Source organism: Mytilus edulis, chromosome 7, assembly GCF_963676685.1.
Source record: "Mytilus edulis chromosome 7, xbMytEdul2.2, whole genome shotgun sequence".
NCBI lineage: Eukaryota > Metazoa > Mollusca > Bivalvia > Mytilida > Mytilidae > Mytilus > Mytilus edulis.
In genome coordinates, this window is record NC_092350.1 from 13908332 (window position 1) to 13930484 (window position 22153).

At 34.3% G+C, this 22153-nt stretch overlaps 1 protein-coding gene across 1 annotated transcript; it reads right to left on the reverse strand.

Moving 5' to 3' along the window:
* Positions 1-5369: 5369 nt before the first annotated feature.
* On the reverse strand, positions 5370-21926 carry LOC139529987 (uncharacterized). Its single transcript, XM_071325993.1, has 4 exons — positions 21797-21926; positions 10784-10889; positions 8398-8570; positions 5370-6817 (listed from the first exon to the last, which is right to left on the reverse strand). Exons 1-4 carry the CDS (start codon positions 21831-21833, stop codon positions 6678-6680), a joined length of 456 nt encoding a protein of 151 aa, XP_071182094.1. The 5' UTR covers positions 21834-21926; the 3' UTR covers positions 5370-6677.
* Positions 21927-22153: the final 227 nt, after the last annotated feature.

The following is a 22153-nucleotide window of genomic DNA, read 5'->3' on the forward strand; positions in this document are numbered from 1 at the left end:
TTTCGTTATAACTAAAGAACATGTACAAAATGCCTTTCTATGGAAAATAAGGCTTTTATGTGTTGAAAGTTATTTTGGACTATAAGATTGATATATATTTGAATATTTAGATTTCTAAATGATGACTAGAGAGTAGATATCCGTCTTTGGATTAAAAAAAAAAACAAACTTTATTGAATATGTTGGACAACTTACGGCGGTATAAGTTCGATTTTATGTAGTTTTCACTTTTTACTTTCTGGAGCTTGATTATTCATTTGTTGGAAAATAATCTATTTTTGGGGTTTCCAGATGATAAATTGAGAATTAAGGATGTCGATAGCTATGAATGCAATCAGCTGAATTGATTTTCTGTCAAAATCTTAACGAGTTCAAGGTGAATTCCGAGTATGTTTGATCGGTAAAGTCAGAGAAACCCGAAAAAAGTAAATAAACAAGATGGCTGAAATAAATCGTTCTATATATTTCTTTCGCCAAATTCTTTCGCCAATGACGAATTTTAATCGCCACAATTATTATTTTTTCGCAAATTGCGAAAATGGCGACCGCCAGCGGAAACCCTGCCGGGATCCCAACACTCCCCCTAACCCGGGACAGTGGTATAGCAGTACAACATAAGAACGAACTATAAAATCAGTTGAAAAAGGCGTAACCCATCAGATGGACAAAAATACAAATGGACGTGGACGGATACTTGTACATTCCAACAACAAAAAATACTAGGAACAGATCTGAGAGTACTCGCAGTTATCTGACAGTTAGTTTAAAGCCACTAACAACTAATAAAGACATCGTGCATCTAAGACTAAATTATCAATCCGTACACATCCAAAATCCAATGAATTTAGTGTAAAGACGTCATAAACAGTCAGAGAAAACACATGGCCTTGTGCAATGCCAAGATACAGGTATCGACAAATTGTAGATCCATAAATGTGTATATGTAAATACCATACTAGTAATTAACTCGAATAATTCTGCGCCCTCTAGCGGCCTATAGCCTATTGGGGTTAATGTAACATTCGGAGATTAGACGGAGATCGGCGGAATATAACGACTGACATTATTCGGGTTAACTAGTAATAATTAGTTTGCTTTTAATTTACTGATAACAAAATCAATATTTATAACAATAAACACAATATTCAATGATATAATTACAGTGTTCAATTGGAAACCTTTTAGAATAAGTTTATTTAAGGTAGCAATACACAGTTAGGAGTTTAGTTTCGCATTTTGGCCCCTGTGGATTTTTAAAATAGGAAAGTTATTGTGTAATAAAAATCATTTTTAGACAGATGAGTGCTAATTTAGTCTTCAAAGATGGTTTATAAGTTCATCAAGATTATTTTTTACATGTTTTATGGGCTGTTTTCTGTTTGACCATCCGTATTTTCATAGCTAGACCGGCCATCGGTCCAGAAATTAATGTACTGTTTACAAACACTCTTTTTCTACGCGAAGTTTTTGACGCAATTTTACAAAAAAATGAGATGAAAGACATATGATTTTCATTGGATTTGCTGAATGATATATGTACACAGTTTCAGAAAAGGTATTACTTCAAATGATTGAAATTCTACTTTTAGCCAAATTTTGGGGAAATATGTGACATCTTTCCCCCCCTTTTTGCAATATTTTATAACAAATAAATGCAGATTGTTGCCATGGCTACACCAAAAAGAAATTATATCTTACCATTTTATATACTGGATATAAAATCTATGGAAGATTCTGATTACATACATATGCCCATATATGACACAAACAGTAAGCTTGATATTGCAAGAAAGCAATAAAAGGGGGATGGTAAAATTCATAAGGGAAAATTTTAGTATTTTTTCCTAACTGTTTATTGCTACCTAAAGGAACGATAATTTTACAAGGATCATTTCTAAATTTCCGGGCACGGTTAAAAACATTTCCGTAAAATGAGGATGTGCTCTCCCGTTTGAAATAAGTTTTCTACAGGTACAACCAAACTTCAAAACCCAATCTTTATATCTATCATGTAAACATCCGTCCTAATACCCCAGTCCCACTAGGCCACGATCGCACTACGATCTGTGAAAAAAGAACATTTTGATGATCGTAGTACGATCGTGTAGATCGCAGTAAGGTCGTATCACGGTCGTGGTGAGGTCTTCAAGATCGTGATGAGCGTGGTCAACTTTGAACATGTTCAAAACAATCCTGGTGCGGTCGTGGCCAAATCAGGTCGTAGTAGAAGCGTAGTGAGAGCGCACTAAGATCGTAGTAAGATCGCAAAGGTCGCTGTACCATCGTAGTGAGAGTGTAGCGAAAGCGTGATTCTATTCGGCAAAACTGCGCTACGATCTCATTGCGACGTTATTACGACCTCACTACGATCATCACGTTCTCACCGCGACCAAACTACGCTTCCACTACGACTATACCACGCTGTTCACGACCATAGTACGATTCTAGCACGCCCTTGCCGTCCTCATCACGCTCTTCTTACGACCTGACTACGTTCATACTACGACCATTATTCTCATTGTAATTTTCCCATAAAATATATTAATTCTCTCCAGGTTTTGTTTGTCTGTATGTAATTGGGACTTCTTGGTCCATTTTATCTAACGGCTCAACCATGCTTCTTGTTTGCATATAGATTAGACCGTTGGTTTTCCCGTTTGAATGGTTTTACACTAGTAATTTTTGGGGCCTTTTATATCTTGCTGTTCTGTGTAGCCAAGGAAGGCTCCGTGTTGAAAGCCGTATCTTGGCCTATAATTGTTACTTTTAAAAATTGTTACTTGGATTGAGAGTTGTCTCATTGGCACTCATACCACATCTTCCTATATCTATTGACTCATCTGTTTCATATCTGCTATCGTTCACTAAAATATCGTCATTTCAGCTTTATGGACCAGCAAAAGGTTGTAATTTAGGTCGGATTGGTTGGTCCGACATCTCTACTTGATCAAGATTCGTTACTATCAGAGCTTCATCTGCCTCTACATCAACCCTAACACCACGCCCACGTGTTCTAGAAGATTTTGGTGGCTTGATTGTATTTTTTCGAGAAATCTACGTATTAATTAGAAATAAAACTGAAGGAATGATCCTGTATTGATATGGAACTCGATGTTGACGTTATTGCTGAGAGCGCAGTAAGATCGCGGTTTGAACGTAGTGTAATCGTGGTAAGAACGTGCTATACTCGCAGTAGAAGCGTGGTAAGATCGTGTTGCAATCGGATAACTCGTGGTATGGTCGTAGTGAGAACGTGACGAGCGTAGAAAGATCTTGATAAGCGTAGTAAGGTCGCAGAATAAGCGCGGTGAGAACGTGTTATAATCGTAGCGGGATCGTTGTAGAAGCGTAATGAGGACGTAGTAGCATCGTGAAAGCAACGAAAATTTACATTTTTATGCCGCTTATACCGCGACCTCACCACGATCTGAATTTAATTTAGATTGCGGTGAGCGTGGTGCGATCGTGGTCTAGTGGGACTGGGGCTTTAAGTAAGGAATCTCAACTGAGACTGTCTTTTATGTTATACATGTATCATATTATCAGCAATCAGTAGTATGATGTGACGATGGTAAATCATTGATCGTTTATTAAAAAAAAACCGAAGTATTCACGCCTTAAATATCATGAGGACTACTAGTATGTTGTCCGCTAGATTTGTTTAGCGATTTTTGTCATTGGGTTTACATCTCATTTGTGTATACCCAGTGAAATCTTACATTTTTCATAGTTGTTTTAAGTCATTTTGGGTCTACAATATTTCAAAGAGTAATGAAAAACTATACAACTCCAATACAGTTTTCGGAAAGTTGTCACATTTTATTTTCTGAAAACCAGATAAGGTAAAATCGTCAAGTTCGTGGTATGATTAATTCGTGATTCTATTCGGCAAAACTGCGCTACGATCTCATTGCGACGTTATTACGACCTCACTACGATCATCACGTTCTCACCGCGACCAAACTACGCTTCCACTACGACTATACCACGCTGTTCACGACCATAGTACGATTCTAGCACGCCCTTGCCGTCCTCATCACGCTCTTCTTACGACCTGACTACGTTCATACTACGACCATTATTCTCATTGTAATTTTCCCATAAAATATATTAATTCTCTCCAGGTTTTGTTTGTCTGTATGTAATTGGGACTTCTTGGTCCATTTTATCTAACGGCTCAACCATGCTTCTTGTTTGCATATAGATTAGACCGTTGGTTTTCCCGTTTGAATGGTTTTACACTAGTAATTTTTGGGGCCTTTTATATCTTGCTGTTCTGTGTAGCCAAGGAAGGCTCCGTGTTGAAAGCCGTATCTTGGCCTATAATTGTTACTTTTAAAAATTGTTACTTGGATTGAGAGTTGTCTCATTGGCACTCATACCACATCTTCCTATATCTATTGACTCATCTGTTTCATATCTGCTATCGTTCACTAAAATATCGTCATTTCAGCTTTATGGACCAGCAAAAGGTTGTAATTTAGGTCGGATTGGTTGGTCCGACATCTCTACTTGATCAAGATTCGTTACTATCAGAGCTTCATCTGCCTCTACATCAACCCTAACACCACGCCCACGTGTTCTAGTAGATTTTGGTGGCTTGATTGTATTTTTTCGAGAAATCTACGTATTAATTAGAAATAGAACTGAAGGAATGATCCTGTATTGATATGGAACTCGATGTTGACGTTATTGCTGAGAGCGCAGTAAGATCGCGGTTTGAACGTAGTGTAATCGTGGTAAGAACGTGTTATACTCGCAGTAGAAGCGTGGTAAGATCGTGTTGCAATCGGATAACTCGTGGTATGGTCGTAGTGAGAACGTGACGAGCGTAGAAAGATCTTGATAAGCGTAGTAAGGTCGCAGAATAAGCGCGGTGAGAACGTGTTATAATCGTAGCGGGATCGTTGTAGAAGCGTAATGAGGACGTAGTAGCATCGTGAAAGCAACGAAAATTTACATTTTCATGCCGCTTATACCGCGACCTCACCACGATCTGAATTTAATTTAGATTGCGGTGAGCGTGGTGCGATCGTGGTCTAGTGGGACTGGGGCTTTAAGTAAGGAATCTCAACTGAGACTGTCTTTTATGTTATACATGTATCATATTATCAGCAATTTGTAGTAAGATGTGACGATGGTAAATCATTGATCGTTTATTAAAAAAAACCCGAAGTATTGACGCCTTAAATATCATGAGGACTACTAGTATGTTGTCCGCTAGATTTGTTTAGCGATTTTTGTCATTGGGTTTACATCTCATTTGTGTATACCCAGTGAAATCTTACATTTTTCATAGTAGTTTTAAGTCATTTTGGGTCTACAATATTTCAAAGAGTAATGAAAAACTATACAACTCCAATACAGTTTTCGGAAAGTTGTCACATTTTATTTTCTGAAAACCAGATAAGGTAAAATCGTCAAGTTCGTGGTATGATTAATTGAGATTATCTTTTCGCTGACGAACGTAAAAAATACAAGAAAAGGAATACACCTTTTAAAATCTGTCATGTCAAATATTAAGTAAATGACGGGCAACATAGGAATGATATTCAATCTTTATATCATTAAACAAATAAATCACAAAATTGTTATGAATGATTTACATAAGAGAATTCATTGATAAAAGACTAATAAAAAGATTGCATTGTACATAAATCATTGAACAGCATTTAAATGAAATAAGGTACAAATAAGTTGAAGTATTACATAACTAGCATACCATGTATAATTTAATTGTCTGTTGTGAACTTGTGGGACATCTTGATAGTGGTTGGTACTTACGGGTTTTTAGGGTGTTTTTTTTTATTATATAATTCCAATTGAAAAACACTAGAAATGTTACCGATGTTTTCCCCAAGCTTATTTTGATGAACTTTAAGCTAACTGACTGCTAATAACGAAACATTAATTCATAATTCTATATTTATAAATATTTGAAACAAAGAAAATCCTATTTAAATTATTGGTCAAAATCGATAAATGGCAACATACAAAATAATAAGCAAAACACATTTTGAAAAGCGAATGCAAATGATCATTATGAAATGAGACAATTCTTTCATGTTTTTCATATTTTACAACCCGTTCATTTATTCATTGCTCATTGTAAGAAGATCAGTAAGTCAATAATGATTAGGAGAAAGGCATCCAAACGAAAACAAACAACCAAAATTACATAAAAAGCATTGACAATTAGAGAAATTAAGGCAGTTCCAGTCATGTCAAAAATGAATTATAAAATCTAAGATTTTCAGATGAACAGAAGTTGATGTTAAATTCGAACAAGATTTAGTTCTTGTTCGTTTTGTTTTCTTAAACGATATTATCAAATGTTCGTTCCCTGAAGTAAACGGATTTGACACTTATACATGAACCCTAAAGACAAGTTTTAAGTTATGTACAGTACTTTTTGTTTTAAAAATTGATTTATAATTTAGACGCGTTTTGTCTCCGATTGAACCAATGAAATTGTGTCTTGTATATCGAAATCAGTAATTATGACATCTATTTTTGACAACGTTATATACATAGGATGTTGGAAATTTGATAAAAAAAAAAAAAAAACACCATTAAAAATGCGCACAGTACATAGGATTTCCAACATGAGAAATGAAAAGATTAATGTTACATGAACTATTATAAAAAAAGACAAATGGTTGAACAAATCGTTTTTTCTATGTTGGTTGATTGTACGCTGGTGGATAAACTGGAGGGTAGGAATCAGGCACTTGGTGTGGCGGAGTATAGCCTACGTTTTGTGGTGGTGGTTGTTGTGGTGCACCGTATCCATAAGGTTGTGCTTGCATGCCAGAAGCTGAAATACAGTAAAACATAACCTATTAACATCATGGTAGCTGCTTAACGATGTCACTGTTGGTGGAGATTTATTTCCCCGAGGGTATCACCAGCCCAGTAGTCAGCACTTTTGTACTGACATGAATTATCATTGATATGATTAATTTTATAAATTAACTGTTTACAACATTTTGAATTTTTGAAATACTAAGGCATTTCTACCTCAGGCATATATTATCTTAGCTGTATTTGGCAAAACTTTTAGGAATTTTGGTTCTCAATGCTCTTCAACTTCGTACTTTATTTGGCCTATTTAACTTTTTTTTATTCGAGCGTCACTGATGAGTCTTTTGTAGACGAAACGCGCGTCTGGCGTAAATATTAAATTTAGTCCTGGTATCTATGATGAGTTTATTTATGTTAAATTTAATATTATATCATCACATACACCATTATTTTATGTACATCTTAAGTTTGATGGAGATTTAGAAGGATTTCAGTGTTAAGTGAACTGTTACAGTATACAATATAAAAGATCAATACAAAATATAATATATCATTTGTAAAAAAAACCTTGCAAATCTACACGTACATTGTAGCATTGAGCAAATTTTCAAGTTTTAGATAAGGCATTAAAATGATATGTATGGTGACCTATGATTTCTGTAATCTGCATCAATTAATTCTGGTGGATAGTTGTATCATTGGCATTTTTAAACAGAAAAAAAACTTCCGTAATTTATATTGTTCAATTACTAACGTTTCAGAATTAAATACTAGAGCGTTAATGAGGTCTCATGTCATTCCCTATTCAGAATGATCGTTGGTTGCTCTGAGTTTTATGAATAATAACCATATCAGCTGATTATTGGTTAGGACAATACAGTATGGCTATGAACTAGCTGTCAGTAACTGCGAGCACTCTCAGATCTGTACTTAATGTATTTTCGTTGTGGGGATGTATAAATACCCTGCAACGTCTACTCTGTGTTTTTGTTATATGTATTCTTATTTGTACCTATCTGATGAGTTAAGCCTTTTGGACATGCTTTTTAAAATCTGTGTTAATGTTGCACTGTTATATATACCACTGCACAAAGTTAGAAGGGGGTTGGGCGCCCGCTTGTTTTACATTGGTCATATCAGGGCCTTTATAGCTGACAATGCGATATTGGCTTTGCTCATTGCTGAAGGTCGTACTGTGACCTATAGTTGTTACTTAATTTCTTTTTCATTTTTTCCCTAAGTTTTCTAATTGGCAATCATACCTCATTTTATTTTTATATGACTACGTTTTATAAATTATGAGTCTATTTTATCCGATAAAGCAACATGCTCGTACGAAAATATGCTTTCCACTAATATAAAGAAAAGCGATATAAAGATAATTGAAAAAACACATAAAAAGTATAACAGGTGTAGATAGTTGAACAAAATCTCTTTAAAAAATAATTTAGAAATTGTAACTGTACTTTTAAAAATCACTACACTTTTACTCTTTAAACAAATGATTGCGATTTCCTTGAAATGAAGTAATGAATTAAAAATATAATGGGTTGTAAAAGAAAAAAAAACCCAATGCGTATAGTTCATACATACACGCCATTTGTGATGAATTGACAACCGCAATAGATGGCGCTCCTCCTGTTTGTCCAATAACTGTACCAGTTGTCTGTCTATTACAACCTTTTATACACAGAACCACGAGGAGGACGAAGAATCCGATAGCAACAAGTAATCCTATAACAACTCCTGCTATGGCACCATCGGAACTTAAGGAGAAAATAACTTTGTATTTAAAATAAAAATGTAATATGAAAACATGACGACAAAATGAGTGCAAATAATTTTAAAAGTAAGAATACGAGAAGCTTTAGTTTGTTTTCAATTTGAAGCAAATCACCGTAGGGTAAACATCAAAATTAATGTTAACCAACCAACCATTCGTACAAATAAGACATTAGTTAGAGATCTTTCTGAAGCTGGCTGTGTCTGCAAATACTTACATTGATGAAAGAAAAAACACAATTCTTACATTAATGAAAAAACCGGATAAGGTGCACCAATTCTTTATAAAATATATTCAAAAACACGAAAAATGCAAGGACCAGATCTTTTATTGTTGTTCTCAAGGATTTGTATAGTAAGAAGGATTGGAATCTCGTGGACTTTTGCATAGACTGTAGTATAATGTCTTATGCAGCGCGAGATTTTGTGTGATTACCCGTGATGCATCTGGAAAATGCTAAATGTGCCTTGATTAATGGCGGACATTTGCATCACCTAAACAAATTGACACCCGATATGTAAGTATTACAATCCATACTATACAAATCCTTGTTGTTCTTCATTAAAAAAACCAGGTGCTCCGCAGGGCGCAGCTTTATACGACCGCTGAAGTTGAACCCTGAACTGTTGGGGCAAGTATGGACACAACATTCAAGCTTGATACAGCTCTGAATTTGGATTGTGATTAAATAGTTGACACAACATAGGTTTCTGACACAGAATTAATGTGGTCTAAGAACTTAAACTTTAAAACTTTTAAATTGGACATTTACCTATTATGGTCCAATATCCAAAATCAAAACACATGGTTAGATTCAGCATACATTGTATCAAAGAACCCCATGAATTCAATTTTTGTTAAAATCAAACTAAATTTAATTTTGGACCCTTTGGACCTTAATGTAGACCCATTTGAAAACGGGACCAAGTATCAAGAATCTTAATACACGGTTAGATTTTGCATATCGAGGAACCCCGATAATTCAAAATAATATTTGATGAAATCAAACAAAGTTTAATTTTGGCTCCTTTTGGCCCCTAATTCCTAAACTGTTGGGACCAAACCACCCAAAATCAATCTCAACTTTCCTTTTGTGGTCATAAACCTTGTGTTTAAATGCAATAGATTTATATTCACTTATAATAAAGTTATTGTGCGAAAACCAAGAACAATGCTTATTTGGACCCTTTTAGGGCCCCTCATTCCTTAACTGTTTGGACCAAAACTCCAAAATCAATCCTAACCTTCCTACTGTGGTCATTCATCTATTTATTTATACTAAAGTTAGTTTGCAAAAACCAAGAAAAATGCTTATTTGGGCCCTTTTGTGGCCCCTTATTCCTAAACTATTGGGACTGTAAAGATTGTTGCCAATCTTTAATTTAAAAACAATATCTTCGGTTTCTGGATATTAAATAATGACTAGACAACTTTTTAAAGTATCAGAGATTATTATTATCAATAATAATAAATACAGGTAAATGAAATACAATATGTTAAAACGGTTAAATGTGTTTTCGTGTATGTCTTATTACCTCTTGGAATCTTTCAAGATCAGTTCAAATTCGTTTCGTTATAAGAAAAATCCGGTTTTTATAGTTCTTAGCACGCCTTATCCTTGCGTGTACTAATATAGTCCGTTGCTGGTCAAGGTAAAATGTGTTTATTAAAGTTATCGAGAATGTAAACATAGAATTATACTGAAGGAATGGACAATTTCACCCGACTTTACACCGAATTAGGAATATAAATCAGGTAAAATGCAGTTACTAATGAAATGTATTAACAATAACTGAAAAACAATTGATGTTTTCCGAATGCCACATGTTGGCGGTATTTCGTAACGCAAAATAGGAAACTGTCAATTTTGACGGGAACAATATTTTCGGCTAAACAAAACTATGAAAATACAATTAAACGTTCATAACAGGGACCATAACCCCCCAAATCAATCCCAACCCTCCTTTAGTGGTATTGAACCTTCTGTTAAAAATTTATAGAGATCCATTCACTAAAACAAAAGTTATTGTCCGGAAACTAAATGCGTAAACTTGATCTGTAACTCGTCATGGTTAACTCAAATAGCAAAGATCAACTCAATATCTGAAGGCGTGAAGAAAAAGGTCCGTATAATGGTTTGTTGCGGAATGTCGGAATGAGAGTTCAAGAAATATAGTACCTTTCTGTTAAACTTACATTGTACAGTACTCATTTCCATATGATCCTATACAGTATCCATCACAGTAGGTATAGCTATTATAAAGATCATAGCTATTATAGCAAAAATCACACAGGGTTTCGCCTGAAAAAATAAAAAAAAATAAAACGCATATTGACATTGACATATTGAAATATCTATCTCAGTTGTTATTTATTTAAAGATTATCGTTGATCATCTCAACGAGATTGATTTTTTCGCTTGAGCCGGTACGGCGAAAGCGAGAAAAGCAATCGAGTTGAGATGTCCAATGATAATCTGTTTATCCCTATTTTACCTATGACGACGTTGTCAATTTCATGTCAATTTCATTAGCAACGTCACGTGCCTCCTTAGTTTCTAGCGATGATTTTCCATCTCAAGCGAGTATCATGATATACAAAATTATCACAATAAAAAAAATCAAAGAAAAAATGCACAAAATAGCGATAATGATATATATATATATATATATATATATATATATATATATATATATATATATATATATATATATATATATATATATATATATATACAACTCGTCTAAACATCAACCCAACAATGTTAGATCTGTAAATTTGCTTTCGCAAATTTTTGGTTCTTCCCTCGCCGGGATTCGAACCCATGCTACTGTGATATCGTGATATATATATCTTCATGCCTTATATATCATGTACTGTAGTACGCCGCTAGATTAAAACTGACGTGGAAAGGTAACACATGCCCACCGAAAGCTCTTTTTTTGAGAGCCCAGGTGGTCGTGTGGTCTAGCGGGACGGCTGCAGTGCAGGCGATTTGGTGTCACGATATCACAGTAGCATGGGTTCGAATCCCGGCGAGGGAAGAACCAAAAATTTGCGAAAGCAAATTTACAGATCTAACATTGTTGGGTTGATGTTTAGACGAGTTGTATATATATAGCAAATTTACAGATCTAACATTGTTGGGTTGATGTTTAGACGAGTTGTATATATATATATAATGTTGTTGGGTTGATGTTTAGACGAGTTGTATATATATATATATATATACAACTCGTCTAAACATCAACCCAACAATGTTAGATCTGTAAATTTGCTTTCGCAAATATATATATATACATGTGCATACACAATAAAGCTTTCGGTGGCCGCGTGTTACCATTCCTCGTCCGTTTTTATCTAGCGTCGTAACACAGTGCATGATACATGTACATAGGTCATGAGGATGCAATTGTTACAGATCAGCTGAATAATCTATTGTAAAGGATCATACAAACTAATGCAAGATGCAGTCACAGAAATAGTTATATTATAAGTACCACTGAACCATTTACAACTCTACAACTAACTGTATCCATCGGATCACCACTGAATTGAATGAAACCAAACATGACATACATGTTCTTATTAAGTCATGACCAAGTGTTATTGCTTTGTAGCAAATTCATTAACTAAGATGGCTGCCAACAATAGACTTAGTTTAACAAAGGACTCTACGAGAAATATTTACAAATGTCTTCTTCTAGAAAACCTCTAAATGGACTGAAACCAAACATGATATGAATGGTGCTTACCAAGTGTTGTTACTCTGAAGCAAATCCATCAACAAAGATAGCCACCAGAGGGGACTTAGTTTAGCATAGGACACCATGAGAAGTACATACAAATGTTTTCTTTTAGAGGAGCACCAAAAAGAATGGAATAAAACATGACATGAATGTTCCTTATGAGGTGCTGACCAAGTACTGTAACTTTGTAGGCGATCAATCTTTCAATATGGCCACCAGCGGGGGACTTTTTTGTAGCATAGGACCCTATTGGGAATACTTAAAAAAAGTTTTCTTTGAAAGAACCACTGAATGAAATGAAGCCAAACATGACATGAATGCTCCCAAATGAGGTGCTGGCTAAGTGTTGTTGCTTTGTAGCAAATCCTTCAACAAAGATGGCTGTCAAAGGGGGACTTAGTTTAACAAAGGACTCTATTGAAAATATATACAAATGTCTTCTTCTACAAAACCGCTTAATGGATTTAAACCAAATATGGTATGAATTTATTTTTTTGAGGTGCTGACAAAGTGTTATTACTTTGAAGCTGATTTGTCATTGTCCTTATACAGTCATTTTCTACAATTTTAATGAATTTATTGGTAATTTCTGTAAAAGAGGGACGAAAGATACCAAAGGGACAGTCAAACTCATAAATCGAAAATAAACTGACAACGCCTGGCTAAAAATGAAAGATGACAAACAGACAAACAATAGAACACATGACACAACATACATGTAGAACAATAAAGAATAAGCAACATGAACCCAAACAAAAACTAGGGGTGATCTCAGGTGCTCCGGAAGGGTAAGCAGATCCTGCTCCACATGTGGCACCCGTCGTGTTGCTAATATGTGATAACAAATCCGATAAATAGTCTTATTCGATAGGTCACATTCACATTTGTAAACTTCACAAAAGTCTTCTGTTTTTGAATAAATTACGGTGCCAATATTAAACCAAATTTGGCCTTAATCTTTATAAGAATATCTGTTAAGATTTGAATCTATTTTTTTTTACATGACTTCAAAAACCAAATATCTAATCCTAATTAGTCGTTTTAGGTGAGAGACAAAAATCAATCTGAATACCATAAAGAACCATTTTTTAATTCTTTTGTTATTAATTATTTTGACATATTACCAGAGCAGAACACACATTTTTCTATTGATTAAAAAAAAAGACTATTTCAAATAAACAAAACGTCGTTTTTAGCATGCAGATGTTTTAGAATTTCGTTTGATTTGTTATTTTGAAATTTGCTCAGAAGGACTGACAGGTTGATTCTAATTCTATGATTTAACAAACATGGTTTATATATGTCGTGTACAAGTTGCGATTTTATACAGGTTATAACATGTACAAAAATATTGTACATGTTATAACTTGCATAATGCAAAAATACAAGTTATAACATGTACAAAAGTACCTCATACATGTCTTGAACAATATTTGGCCCCTTCCCTGTCATTTCCCTTTAAATTAGTTCGAGATTACTCTGACGTCCAACGGCAAAATGCCGAAATCGATGGGTCACTGTGAAAACTGTTAAAATATGGAAAAATAAAGGTTGGCAGGTAGGTGAAACTTACATAAATGAAGAGATAAATGAAAAATGAACAGATTGGTGCCCGATTTATATAACTCCATGGCCGTCAGTCGGCATCAGAAGCGGCGAAGCAGCGCATCTATTTTGGGTGGGCAAATATCCACTTTTTGATATGGGACGAGCTCTGACGTCCCACGGCCCCAGCTTGTCTGGCAAAACAGCCGTTGGACGTCAGAGTAATCTCGGACTACTTTTAAATTTGCTCAAAAGTCATAGTCCATTTACAGAAAAGGCTGATTTGTGATTTTACCATCTTAACTGCAATTTTCATATTGAACACATTTGACCATTCAGTATGAGTTCCCATGTATTTTTGTCTTATATGAAGGAGGTTTTAGGTCATGTTTTCCTAAACACCTTATTGCTATTTGTCTGTCTGGATTGTTAAAACCACAAAATAAAATATCGATGAATATGCAAGTTTTCAACAATCCAGGAGAATTGACATCCACGAAAAATATAGGAATCCACAGTAAGATTTAGGTTTTGATAAATTTTGGAAATGACATTAGGAAGTTATAAAACTTTATTCTTTGAATGAGGGGGATGACAGGGGGGTACCCTTCTCCCTTCTCCCACCCTCTTCTCCTTTCTACTACCCCCGTTCTCCTTTCTCCCATTAGAATAAAACATCTCCTTTTGAGATATTTTTTCTTGAAATATTAGAAATTTTTTTAAAAGTAGAGATATTTTATTTTTTCTCCTTTCTCCCAGCCTTCCTCTCCTTTCTCCTACCTACTTTCTCCTTTCTCCCACCCCCTTTCTCCTTTCTCCTACCCCCTTTCTCCCTTACACCTGTCCTCCCCCTCTTGAATATGTTTCAAGCATATTACATGCATGCTCAGCACCGCTTTTTATCAGGAATTTTATAATTTATGTCTTAAAATTCGGGTTTTTTCTATTATAAAAATAGGTGGATTTTCAAGTTAATGAGAAAAATGCTTTGTTCACTAATTCAGCAATGCTTTAACTGTTGTGAATGTGAGCTCCCTTCGGCTATTATTAGAATCTAGATTTACATCATTCATTTTCAATGTAAGAGTTCTCCTTTCATTCAAAAGGTAAATTTCCATGTTTGCTGGTCACTTGACTAGAAACTGCATTCAGTGATATTGTTTGTCTCAATTTACGCCTGAATTTCAGATTTTTCCGAATTACCAATCACTAAAATAAATGTTATTTAATACGTATTAAATACATGTAGCATTGTATGTAACTATCATATTCATGTTTTTATTTGACATTATGAAAATACTATTGAGATCCAGGATTCTGACTTGAATAAACAGTGTTTGTAACACACATGGTTTTATCCGTTTCTTTCCCTTCCCTTAAAAGTATCTTTCAGTTTGAAACTACCTGACAATCATACTGAGTTCACACCTAATTTGAATTGGATTGACATTAACTAATTTGAATTAGTTTAATTCACATTTGAAACGGTTTACATTAACAAACACATAGTTCAAATGCGAATCGAATGCAAGTGAATTGTTTGTCTATCTATGGTCAACATGTTGGGGTATGACTATACCGCTTTTACCAATTTTAAGAAACATTGTTGAATTTTATTTATGGAAGCTTACTTTTCATTTATATAAATTTAAGATTAATATTCAGCATGCAAAAAAAATGTCAAAATAAAAATTTATAGCATTCGGCATGCAAAAAAAAATGTCAAAATAAAAATTTATAGCATTCAGTATGCAAAAAAAAAATATCAAAATAAAAATTTAAAGGAAACACAAATATGTTGTTTATAATAAAAAAATCATTTGAAAATTGTATGTTTTTCGAATATCATAAAAACAGTTGTGAAAATGAATAATCAGTCCCTTGCTTTAATGAAAAATCTTGCTTCACTAGTGCAGAAAATGAATAATTTGTCCTCATAGATTACAAAAATAAATAACCGATCAAAAACAAATCCACCTGCCCCTCCCCCAGAATATCAAATGGTCGACCCCTAAGTCTATAGGATTTTTTTCTGCGACAAGTGCCTCAAACCATGTATTAAGATTTTTGGATAAAGGACCACAATAGGTAAAAGTCCAATTTAATATTAAATGTTTTAAGTTCTTAGACTACATTCATTCTGTGTCAGAAACCTATTCTGTTTTGACTATTTGATCACAATCCAAATTCAGAGCTGTATCAGGCTTTAATGTTGTGTCCATACTTGCCCCAACTGTTCAGGGTTCGGCCTCTGCTGTAGTATCAAGCTGCGCCCTGTGGAGCATCTGGTTTATTTGAAGGGAAGATGTTCCCGACCTGTTTATTAGTGGAATTGTGAATCAGGCCATTTCTCTTCTCAATTGTATTAATGTATACTTTTCATGTTGGGACAGTTTCCCTCATTTTTGAAGGCTGTATGGTTGCCTATAATTGCTTTGTCATTTGAACATTTGTGGGTAGTTGTCTTATTGGCAATCTTATTACATATTTTAATTTTTATACGTATCCATCCTTCAGAAAAGTTGTTCCAAATGTAATGAATCCCCTCCAGGCTTGCCTTTATCTTCATTGGAACAATTTTTGGGATACGATTGCTTTCAAGCAATCTGTAGACTTATACTGGTGGCTCAGAGCATTGCCCTCACGTCAATCGTTTTATTCTAAACATTAAGGAACATCTCAGATTCTTATGATTGTCTTGCTTTAAAGGTAAAAACAAACAAAGGGATTGAACTTTAACAACTTTCCCATAATGTTCTTTTCATAATCTTCATGTTTGATAATTCCCTTGACTTATATGCGTGTTTTTAACAACACGGAAAATCAGAATTACGCAGTATTTATATTTAGTGTTTTTCTAAATTTAGAAACACGTTAGAGGGAATTCCCAGTTTGATAAAATGCGAGAGTTCTCTGAATTCCGATAAATCTATTTCTGTCATATAAGAACTGAAGTGGAGTTTTTCTTATATTTTACCTTTATGAAACTGATATTTGAGATTGTACTTCCATAAAGAAATAAAGAACTATCTAGGTCGTTTAATAAACATTTAATATACGTTCTTGCTCCAGGTTTTTTTTGGAAATTATGCGCATGCGTATAGTTTTCTTGACTTTGAGGGGTTTTCGATTGAATGGTTGCTCTGGATTCCCCACTCAATTAATTAATTTTAAACTCATTGGATCTTTTCTACATGTATGTATGTCTGCTATTGAAGGTTGTTATTGTTGCATAATTTTAAATCATATGCATCATTTAAATGAAAATAAATATAGTCCACATCGTAGAACACCCCTTCAGGCAAAATGGAGTCTTCCATATTATTGTTTCCAATTGTCTCCCTTCTGGAAGTAACTTCCGTGAATTCTGAATTAAAACAATACGTCGAGTATTAATTTTGCTCGTTCTGTCAATAAAGTGTATTATATTAAAAATGATCGAAATTTAAACCGATAAATGTGTACGGAAAGGAGTCATGATCACTGACCGAAAGGAAATTAAATATTTAAAGAGTTAGGAATGGGGTTCCTCCTAGAATTAACGTAGGAAAATAGGTGATAAGATACGAAGTGAAATAACTTCTCTCACTCTGAGTCTCAGTGACTGCTGTGGAAAGTAAACTTGGAATTGATAGTACAAAAATAAAACACAATAGGCCTAATCGCATTGTTCATACACTTTTATTCGGGATTGGCTATTTTGTAACTATTTAACATGTGCAGTTGAATTAGTTTTGAAAATAATATTATCCAGCTACATGTATACATGTACATGTGTCAACGAAACAACGGCAATCGTATCCGTCAGAGCAATCTGCTCTTTGATTTTTTTGGGGGGAGGGTTCCAAACCTGTTGTTTATAAGTTGCAAATCAGGCCATTACATTAATTGTTGCTTACTTAACATGTCTAGACTGTTTTTTTCTCACTTATTAAGGCTGTATGGTTGCCTATATGTGTACTTTAATTTTAGTCTTGCATGTATTTATGTGTACATATATCACTGATTCAGTGGCGATGGTGAATAGCTATATATAGACACTGACAAGTCTTGGATAACATTTTATAGTTTTGAATGTTTCTTCATCAGTTTACTAAAATTAGGTGGAGGTATGTTTTTATTTCCAACAGAGGGCACTCATGCTCAACCTATATCAGTTTGTGCATGAAGCGATTGATAGTTGCCAGACACTGAATGATTATACCCCAAATTTGTGAAAGTTTTAACCTATGCATATATACTTTAAATACGATAAAAAAAAAATCATGTCTTTTTCAGGACTTCTGATCCAACCATGTAGAATGGCATGTTATTGAGATATGGTTCTGGTTGATGGATGTTCACGAAGGACCTGTAGTACAAAGTATATCACTGGATTGAGCTCTCTGTCTAAGTGTATTATTAAAGTGCTTTGCTTTAAGCTCGGTTCATTGTTATGCAATTCATTCTTTGTGAAGTAAAGATTTTACAGACAACTCTCATGTACAAGGATGTCTCCATGTATTATCATTTCTATGTACAATGTAAGTAACAGGGAGATAAAAGCATTTTATTTTTTGTTGAAACCAAACATTATTTGTCCATTGACCAAATTTGTTTTGCTTTCACCAGCTTTGAAGGAGATATTATCAAAGAATTGATAGAAAACAGCACAGAAGCTTACTTTCTAGCTCATCGGGCCCAAGCATCATGTTAGGCATTGTCATTACTAAAATCCAATAAATTTCTTCTAATCTGAGGATCAATTCAACATTTTAAAGTGTTTTACTAATGATACTGACAAGCCACCACAAAGATATACTGAGTGCCAATGAAAACGCAACACTTTTGTTTTTCAAAAAAAGTCTGATAATTTATATTTATTTTATATTAGAACTTTGTAAAGTTGGTTGAAAATGACTTTAAAGACAAATGTCGACAACTTTACGGTTGGGTGATTTTTGGAACAAATGCGAAGTAAGGGTTATTTTGAACGGACATAAACCGAGTTCATCGCTTTTCAATATACGCACCATTTTCACGATTTTGTCATTTAAAGCTTGGCTAATGTCATGAATTTTCCCGCCCTTATTGTAAGGAAACTGCAATAAACATCTGAGTAAATGCCAGGACTTTCTGACAACCAGCGACATGCAGTTTCCGGCATGATCCAATGAAGCCTTTCACAGCATACAATTTCGAGAAGACTGTAGCCTCTACAATAACCCAAATCATCCACAAATTCAACAAAAATGGATCAGTTAATGATAAGCCACATCCCGGGGTTCAAAAAGCAAGAAACGCTCAGCAAAACCGATACATTTGGTCTTTAACATATCAGATATCGACTCTGATGGATGTCCAAAGGTCACGAGAGTTCAATGGTAGTCAAGGTAGATCCTCTGAAGCAATTTCAGTAAAGCACCATTTGCGCAAAAATTCAACAGTTAAAGAACACCACAGCCGACAACTTAATGGCCGTCTGGCGTAAACATCGAATTCTGTAGACCAAAAATCATTCATTATGTACCAAAAATCGTCAGTGGTGGTTACATAGACGTTTGGCACCCGCCTTGGCCAAAAGTCATGCGTTTCGCCAGATTTAGGTCCGATTGAGCAAATTTTGCATCAGATTTGACATGGTTTAGACGATGAAAACCACCACCAATATCAAAAAGTCAGCTTGAGTTTGCTTTGCGGGACAAGTGGAATAACATTCCTCGAGATCACATTAAACGTCCGGGATGATCAATTCCGCGGCGCTGTCGAGATTGCGCTGCACAACAGGGTTGTAACATTTTTTGTTAGGACTGTGATTTGATGATTCAACATTGGATGTTTCGTTTATCTATTGTGCCCGAAAGATGACAATGAAACATTTTTGTTTGATATCGATCTATTGTTAGAATTGTTAATTTTCAAGAACAATTCATTTTGAAAGATCATGATTTCTAATATAAATTTTATTTTTGAAAAACCAAGTGTTGCGTTTTCATTGGCACTCAGTATATATAAATAGAACCATACAAATAGTTAGCAAATACATATAAAAAAAGATGTGATATGATTGCCAATGAGACAATTCTCCACAACAGACCAAAATGACATAGAAATTAACAATTACAGGTCGCCACACACCCTTCAACAATGAGCAAAGCTAATGCAGCATAGTCGGCTATAAAAGGTCTCAAAATGACAATGTGAAACAATTCAAAGGAGAAAAATAACGCGTATTTATGTACAAAAAATAAAGAAAAAACGAATATGTAACGCATAAACAAACGACAACCACTGAATTACAGGCTCCTTATATCATGTTCTCAGATATCATCTCCCAATTTAAAAAAATCACGAAAAATTGAACCTATTATGTGTTGCTCTCCTAGCTATAAAATGTATCCAAAATCAAAGATGTGGAACATATTCTATCATAATCATTTGGTAACTAATGCAATTAGTGTCTCTTCCATGCCTGTCTTGAACATAAAAACTAAACTACATATAAAATAAACAATACTCCTAATGCTCCGGTTGGTTGTCATCGTGCAACACAGTTAATAACACATATAGGAAAATCATAGAACTGCATTTATCATAAAACACTGTCAAACATTCAAACATACTATCCACACTCATCTGTGTCCACACTTGTAACCTGTACAAAATATTGCTTAAAAATGGTTTTAACTTGTACAAAATTTAAAATAAATATTCATGAAGTAAAAATTACATTTAAATTCACCAATGCATAAAGAACAACAATAAATACATTTGTAGGCCAGAACGTGTCTTTTCTGTAGAGGACAATGATCACAAAGTTTCAGAAATATATGTTTCATGACTTATGTTGGCAAAATGTGTTTTCATGTAATTGTATGTTTTATGCAGTCCATCATGGCTTAAATAAGTGTGAAACTATTTACTAAAAGCTTGCATTCCTCAATGACAATTACATTAGATACTAGTAACTAAATTCTTCCAAATAATTAAGTTTAAACATATTTATTTATAGTGGATTGGGAAACAAGTTTTGCAACTTATATTAACCCCTTTCCACTTTGCGGGTGCGATTGCTGCCTTGTAGCGGCATTAGCCTGCTCTTTTTCGAAATCTACAAGGGTGTCTTTAACGTGCAAGAGATATGGCTCTCTCTTAACACGGGTCAGCCATTTAACGTCCCCTTCCCACGGACTATCATCATTTCCTCGAGATATACTCACAAATGGTGTCAAGGGAGAGCCGAAAATTCAGTTCCTGAAATTTTCATCCCAGACGGGAATCGAACCAGGAACCTTTATGTTAGTAGTCCTATGCACTAACCACTACACCATGGCTCCAAAAATTTTAAGAACGAATCCTAATAATTTTGGGAAATACTCCTCCCTCTCGTTTTTATAGCATGCAAAGACTAAAACAATGTCTTATATGCTCACTCAGTAAAAGCAAGAGAGAGCTGAAATAGTTTTCATTGGACCACGCTTCATTAGTGTCAACTAGAAAGAAAGTATTTTACTATTGCCTTCAAAGTGGACACTCACAATTATAATTCATCAAATAAAGATATGTCCTAAGATATATCTTATGACAGGTCTTAGGAATGCTTCGTAATACCGACCCCTGGACATTAACTGTATCAAAAAAAGAAAAAAAACACTAACATGAAGCAAAAGTTATGAAAATGTTATTGAGGTCAATATCATCTGTTGCGATAATAGAAAAATATCCTTATTTTTCGATTTTGTACAAGTTAAAACCATTTTTAAGCAATATTTTGTACAGGTTATAACATGTATGAGGTACTTTTGTACATGTTATAACTTGTATTTTTGCATTATACAAGTTATAACATGTACAATATTTTTGTACATGTTATAACCTGTACAAAATCGCAACTTGTACACGACATATACATAGTTAAAAATAACCAATTACTTACTTATCAACAAAAGAACAGTCACAATTTCTGTCAACATTATATAAGAATGGATTGCTTTCCTATTAATATTTCCTAAATTGGAAACTAACACACAATAATGTTTATCAAAGACTGCATTAACGGCACAATGAACTGCACATCAGTTACGTATTAAATGTATAAATAAAACAAAACCATGGAAACAAGATTACATTTGTAAGTTTTTGATAAAACAAATAATGAATTCCTTCTCAACGATGGAATTTGTTAAATGTAGTTTAAATTTGGTTATTTTGATATTCTTCATGAGGTACATGTATGAAGAAGGGCGAATTATAAACATTATCCTTTAAAAAAAATGGACGCTGTTCGACGAAG